At 33.7% G+C, this 7,774-nt stretch overlaps 1 protein-coding gene across 2 annotated transcripts; it reads left to right on the top strand.

The window, feature by feature from the left end:
• The first annotated feature begins 242 nt into the window (after nt 1-242).
• Nucleotides 243-3,630, top strand: LOC110996510 (venom allergen 3). Of its 2 annotated transcripts, XM_022264229.2 has the most exons (5): nt 243-550; nt 1,154-1,275; nt 2,348-2,608; nt 2,712-2,907; nt 3,064-3,629. In XM_022264229.2, exons 1-5 carry the CDS (start codon nt 475-477, stop codon nt 3,330-3,332), a joined length of 924 nt encoding a protein of 307 aa, XP_022119921.1. In that variant the 5' UTR covers nt 243-474; the 3' UTR covers nt 3,333-3,629. The 2 variants fall into 2 exon arrangements, with proteins under 2 accessions (XP_022119921.1, XP_045490316.1); XM_045634360.1 differs by lacking the exons at nt 243-550; nt 1,154-1,275 and adding an exon at nt 1,314-1,340 and having other exon boundaries at nt 3,064-3,630.
• The last annotated feature ends 4,144 nt before the right edge of the window (nt 3,631-7,774 follow it).

Here is a 7,774-nt window from a genome sequence, read left to right as displayed (position 1 = left end):
CGGGTTCAAGATAATGACTTTTAAATTATTACTGGAGACAAAAAGCGGTCTTGCGACGAACGTTTAACCTTTCTTCGCATAGCTGAAGACACAGTGCAATCGCTATTCGAAGTTACTATACTTGTGTAAGAACTTTAGACAAAAGGAGATTGAGGAAGCCCACTTTGATATTGATGCTATGTATTAATAGTAAACAGTGGAGTACGTGCTTATTAATGCTGCGGTTGGAGCCCGGGCTCCGACGATACGACGGCGTCTCAGCGTCTCCATGGTAACACCGCACGGCTACATAAGCGAGCGCGCACTAGACACACACACAGATTGCCTAAAACCGGAGAGCGCGCGGCACGCTGTGCAACGGATCACCGGATAGTCTAGTTTGACGTTTCGTAAATATAAGTGAAACACTTTTGTTACGAATCTCAACCAAATCGTGGAATTTAAGTTTAGTGTTGTGAATAGACAATTTTAGATATGATTACCCTAGTGTTGTTTGTTGTGGGAAGCCTAGCGGCAACAGAGGCGTGCGGTGCTGGGAAACAGATGCTGAGTAAGTTATTTTACCTTATATGAATTTTGCTTTGGAAGAAATTATTACCGAGCATAAAAATTATTATACAATAAAATATTTAACTACCAGGTAAATAATTATTCTTTACCCGCATGACTAAGTAATTATATTAAATATTTCAGCAACTTACATCATAATTCGCGCAAGTACCAATTAATTAATTCACATAAATTGTACATTTTGTATAAATTTTTATTCGGCGACTTATTTTTTGTTTCCTTCACCGTTGATTTTTACAACGTTTGTTGCTAAGATAAAGCAAGTGCTTTATTGAATTAACACAGTCGTTAAATAACACAATATTCAACGTGAAATAAAGATATCAAAAGGACAATTTGCAATTGAGGGTGTCATAAATTTTATCGTCGCCACCCAGTCTAGATTCCTCGAACGAATTTTACCTAAAATGACGCCTCTATTTGCATACTTGTATGGATCGAGATCGTAAAATTTAATGGACGAAGACACCTGTGCTATACGCACTGGTCCAACTAATCCGTAGGATTATTATATCCATTTGTAAACTATGTATCAATTTGTATATTTTTGTTGGCAAGTTTCTGATGATTATTATTTTATTAGGAACTGGAGGGCTGACAGCCTATGAAAAACAAGCGATTGTAGATGCTCATAATCGTCTCCGGCAGTCAGTAGCTCTTGGACAAGTATCGAGCCAACCACCAGCGGCTAATATGATGGAAATGGTCAGTATGCTATCCCATTTTATTTCATCTTTATGCCTCATTAAACAGCTAATATGATGGAAATGGTCAGTATGCTATCCCATTTTATTTCATCTTTATGCTTCATTAAACGCGCAATTAACTGTAATTTTCAATGACTCCTTTTATGGGCCGATGGCCACACAGTATTATTAACGTATATAATTGCCTTTTTACCGACCGAAATGTCAAAAGCAGGAAGAGCAACTTACTGATTCATCGCCTTATACCTACTTCATGATTTTATTACTAGATAAATATTATTAAAAGCCGAAATTCTGTTATAACCGGCTTATATTTTCAAAGCATGCGGGATAGCTTAAAAAAATAGTAACATATTCTCAGCTTATATGTAAAATAAAAATGTATTTATATGATCTTTAAATTTGGAATTGAGACGAATGATCTTAGGTATTATCATAAAAGATATTAAATAGCGTGATAAAGGAAAAATATGAATTAAGTGAATGTCACAAAATATACAGTTTACGTCTGTATATAAATCGATATATATAAAGGCTAATGATTTCTGTAAAAGGTAATAACGTTAAATTTATTCATAATGGGAGATGAAATGGACTTATCAGGTAGGAATTTCATCTAACTCACGTGGAGAGCATGTGACTTTTGAATCAGATTTAAATTGATACGAAATTATCACGCTCGTTTTAAACGAGTCAATAAGTACGGTAATCGTAAAAAATGTTATTTTTGCAAACCGTTAACGGAACCAGCAATAAAATACTTTGTAATTCAATATTCCCAATCAATACGGGTTTATACTGACCTCTTTTTGTGACAAACATATACATCTGATTATATTTACAGCAAAATCTAAAAAATAGCAATAAATTAAAGACATAAATGTTGCCAAACAAACGGCCTAGTGGCTCACTAAATCAATATTTTCATGTTTTGAAATTATTCAGTTCAAAGGCCCACGTTGGAGACATTGACCTCGGTAAAGTTCACTGCACATGGCAATAAATTTCACAAATACTTGTATTCGACGATACAGCTAAACGATTGTTTAACGGTAGAATACGCTTTACAGGTGTGGGACGAAGAGTTAGCAGCAACGGCACAACGTTGGTCTGACCAATGCACACCCGCGCATGACCGAGCGGCGCAGCGTGATGTCGGCAGGTTTCCTGTGGGGCAAAACCTTGCAGCCACATGGACCACTCGCCCACCAAGTGATCCTTCAGACTCAGAGCCAGACTTCATGAAACAGATTAATGCGTGGTTTGATGAAGTCAGGATTTACGGTTTCAAGCCAATCAGTGGTGGACACGGCACTGGACATTACTCTCAGGTACTTGCCGAATTTGACTATGAATGTCTATGACAATGAATAATATAAAAAAAACAATGCCCGATTGAAATGGCTTGACTTAAGAGGTTATTTATCATTACAGCTGGTATGGGGCGAGACGTCTCATGTTGGATGTGGATACACATTCTACTATGACCCAACGCGTGGATACACCAAGCTGTATGTCTGTAACTACGGCCCAGGTGGCAATGTCATTGGATCGAACCCCTACGAAAAAGGAAGTCCATCTTGCAGCGCATTTGGACTTTCAGAATCGAGAAAATACTCTGGCTTATGCTGTAAGTAGATAATCATCTTAAATAACAATCATAAAATTACCATTCCTCCTAACAGATTCAGTTTCAAGGCACATCACATTCTACGATTCATTTCACCAATTCATGGATGTGTTATTGTAATTGTGGCAGCCTATTTAATTAATTCTATTGTTACAGCGGCCACTTACACGAGCACATCGAGCTACCACGTTGACAATAACAACGGCTACATCTCGAATGTCATCCCCGACAGCACTGGTGATTCTCCAGCCTTCAACTACCACTTCTATAACCAATACAACAACGAATACCAGTACTATCAACAGCCACAGACCTACTACAAACCCGAGGCTACCACCTTCAGGCCTCTGATCAGCATCTTCAAGACGGCTTCTAATTTATTCGTTAAACCAAAAGCTCTTCGGGTTGGAACCGTCTACCTATAACGCTTTCAACCAGTGGCATCATTTTCATAACAGTATTTTAATTAATTGTGACAGTTGTGTTACTCGACTGATTTATTCGAAGCCAAATACGCTTTCGGAACTTTGTAGATAACTTTATTCCTTGGTTTTACAAGGAGCTTAGGACTTTGCTAATAAATTTTAATTCACCTTGTGTAGGTTGAAGGTCTAATAGTTTTATACTATAATTACTTTGCTGTCGTGTGTGACCTTCTAGTATTAGATAAGAATTAAACTATGATGTTGTTATTTAGAGTATTTATATTTTATTGTAATAAATTTTCAAATAATAATTTATTTTTTATTTATAAGAATAAAGATTATCTTTGCCTGATTTTGCTGTCATTTCTATAAGTCCTGAATGCATGGAATTTATGTAAATTGTAATTTTAAAAAATGTATGCAATACTAGTACATGATACACAAATTTTTAAATTAATTAAAATATTTATATTATTTCATCAGAGATACTCGTAATATTTTTTTAAATTTCTAATACATAAAAGTTGTGAGTAACTTTCGCACACTTGTAAACATTGTTTCACCTTAACCCTTGCTGAAACTTACAAAGGAAATGATTAAACAAAATGAAAAAAAGCGCAAATAATTTTAAATATTACTTAAACATTTTAATACAAAACTTAGCTTGTTAAGCCATCGACTGACCACAATATACTTAAATTTAGTGATCAGATATATATACTTTATAACATCAAGCTGAAGATACCGGAGAAAATCTATAAGGAAGACATTCAGGCAATGCACAGAGCATTATCAAAGTAGGTAGATGTTCAATTGTTCTACGAAATTATTTGCTTATAGCTGTAATTGGGTCTATTAAATTTATTAAACACTGTGAATACAAAAAAATTGGCAGACATTTTACTTTCTGACTCGACATTTTTTTTAACTTTTATTGATTGAATTAAAATATATATATTGGTGGCACCGAACGACTCCTTCTACCCTCTCTTCTTCGGCAAACCTCTACGCTTGGGTGATGTTAAGCCTTATAAAGTCTACTGTATATATCTAGGTATGTTCTATCCTGCCTAAAAGTGATGTCTATATAACCTCGCCGAATCGGTTGGTATGCAAATAAGATAAGCATCATTAGATTGAAGCGTGCAGAATGGGTCATCAAATAATTATTTTAATAATTAATATTCATGTTTGTTATAAAACAAATACAAAACTTGATATTGAACAAATATCAATGGTTGAGTTTACCTTGGCTAGGAGGAGCCTTGACCTCTCATCGGAGATGACAGGTTGAGGACACGATTACGTAAATCACTGAACAAATATCGATGAAGGTGCTAAAATCAATCTTCCGACTTACGTTCAGTAATTATGTGGACAATTTATATGTTCATATATAAACATTATCATAAATACGCGCACAAAGAATTGAAGACACATCAGTTATAGGAGAACATTTTTTATATATACATAATTAGTGGTTTCTATTCTAACAATCGGAAAACGCAACGAGATTGGCCTTTTGTAACACGATGTTATACTGTATGAACTGTATATGCTTTTAATGGTCCAATTTCCTTACTCATAGAAAACAGATTTTGTTTCACCTAAACCACTGATGACTAGGGTCATACTGAGAAACGAGATTAAGCGCTAAGTGTGACTCTTAGGTGAATAGACCAGTGATTCCCAAAGTGGTCTATATCGACCCCCAGGGGTCTATGACAACCTGCAAGGGGTCTACGTCAGCGAAAATAAAATTTGGGGGTCCATGAAATGAAAATGGGGGATCTCAACACATACACTGATAGTACCTAACTACATCATACTATCTTATAATATCAAAACATATACATTATTTATAAAAGTACCTGTGAAGTAAAACATTTATTATATATGTTTATAAAATTGTGTATATTGTAGGATGTTGGTATTCACTTTGTGGTCGCAATACATTTTGAACTTGTAAAAACAAAAAAAAATCAATTCAATTAATAAATGTATAAATTAACATGTGTTTTAACTTTAAGTTTTTCACTTCACTACAGTTAAAAATTTACAGGAAATCAATACATATCAGGTAAGTAAGAGGTCTAACCAACACAGAAAAAATGGCAAGGGGTCTACGACACAAAGAAGTTTGGGGAACTCTGGTACAGACTTGAAAGACGAAAGACAGTTTGCGCTAAGATTCGGTTCTGAATCTTACCCTTATGATTGTAAGAGTAAGATTCAGAACCGAACGGCTACACATTAAGTATTATAACGATGATATTTGTATAACACTCGACCATAAATTATGAAATAAATTCAACGGAACTCCAATGAACTTGACTTAGATAATTCTAAAACAAGAAAAGCGTACCTTTAGCACAGCTATGGAAATTTATGAAACCTATATAAAACTATATTCTTTAATTTTAAACTAGCACAGGTTTTTACTATATTTTTGACGGGTCGTTGACCGCAACTTAAGGTATATACCAAGCCTATACATTTGCAACTATAGGAATTAATCTTGTTTATATTGTGGTAAGCCTCGCAAAGCATTTTGACGTGTAATATAAATAATATATGTTATTTTTATTTGATGAAAGTTTATATAAAGCTCCTTTAAAGGAATCAAATGTATTATGGTATTTCAATAACTTGAGAAATCGAGCACGGACAGCAAGAGACGAATGCTAAAAAGTACTAGAAACATAAAGTTATAGAAATATTGAAATAAATTCACATCGATTCACGTTGAAATCTAATTTTATTTTGCGTAAACCAAAGAAAATATTGTTCATAGTAACTACTTCTAGCTACGTTCTAGCTAGGTTCTAGATATAATAGCTACATGAAAAACCAACCACTTCAAATATCCAAATTATTTGAACATCCATATTCTACGACTCTTAATATTCACGTGTCACTTGTGCTTACACGAGCCCTCCACTTGCTAATTGATAACACATTATCGTTGAAATGCCCTTATTGGGATATCTAATTTATTAAAGCTATCGATTTGCAGGTGCTAATTAAACGCGTAGACAGTACATATCACGGCACATTAATAGTTATGTTGCTCAATAATACAGTTTAAAGGCATACTCAATTTTTATCTTGCCCGCAAAGTCAGTCTGACGTCCTTTAATCCCCTTAGCCTATAAAGGCAAACACATAGTTTTATATGAGAAAACAATGTAACTAAAAACAGTACCAGCTAACGTTTAACCGTTCTGCGCTGCGAGTTCTGCGACTTAAGTTTGTACTTACGTACGTAATTCGTCTGTAAATTCAATAAAACTATTGTATTCTTCTTTACAACCAAGTATACTAAGTTTTAACTTAATTAATCTAACTTCTCGTTCTGCTGTAAGCAATAAAAGGCTTTTTTATTTATTATTTATTATACTAAGTTTTATGCTAGTAACGTTTATGTTATGTCTTCTGTATGTCTATCCAAACTTACCAAACTCCATATTATCCTGCACTTTTAAAATTGTAAAAGTGCATCATCAATTGATGATATGAGGTGTGATTCTGAACTAACGGTGATTATCACTAAGAATTCATTTTTTGTTAGATATCATAAATTAATTATTCAAATGTATTTTATCAATATAATTATTTTATACTTATTTTGACAATAAGTATAGATTTCTTAGATATTCAATTTTTTTTTATATCCTCCTTACATTAAAAAAAAATAGGGAAATCGGTACAGCCGTTCACGCGTGATGCCGTGACCAAGGGAAATACAAATTAATTTTTGTATATATTGTATATAATGAATGAAATATCAAATTAAAACAATTAAATAATATTTATAGACGTTTTTAATTTAAAATCAAATATGCTACAAGTTTTTATAACCGCTGTAAGTCCCAATAGCGATCGATATCCCGACTTCAATATTGAAAATCGTACCACGCGAAGCTCTACAGTTATTAAAAAAAAACTATCGAAATTGGGTGAAACACAACTAATTAATTTTAATAGCGTATGCAACTATAATATTTAGTTAGAAATAATAGAAATTGAAAACGAATAGGTAGAAAAACTCATTAATAAAGTCGGGATCGTTTGTGGAAGGTGGAGAGTATCAGCACCGATCCCAAATCCTATATAAAGTTTCCGTTTCATGTACTTTGAAATTGTCATAATTATTAGATTCAGTTCTAACTTGAGCTTGTTACAATCATTGGTTGGTAAGCTGTGTCCCAACGAAAAGTTGCTTTCGATATCTCCACATTAGAGTTGAGACCTGCTGTGCCTTATTTTATAATATTACTATAATATGTTATTATTCTTCAATAAGTACCTAGTTATCAGAAATGAAACGAAATCAACTGTTAACTCGTGCGACATGATAATTAATAGTAAATTGAGAAGTACTCGCTATGTTTCTAATGGTTACGTTAAAAGAGAAAACTAGCACATATATGTTAATTTAA

Source organism: Pieris rapae, chromosome 2 (genome assembly GCF_905147795.1).
Source record: "Pieris rapae chromosome 2, ilPieRapa1.1, whole genome shotgun sequence".
NCBI lineage: Eukaryota > Metazoa > Arthropoda > Insecta > Lepidoptera > Pieridae > Pieris > Pieris rapae.
This window is presented reverse-complemented; position numbering and strand designations above follow the sequence as displayed.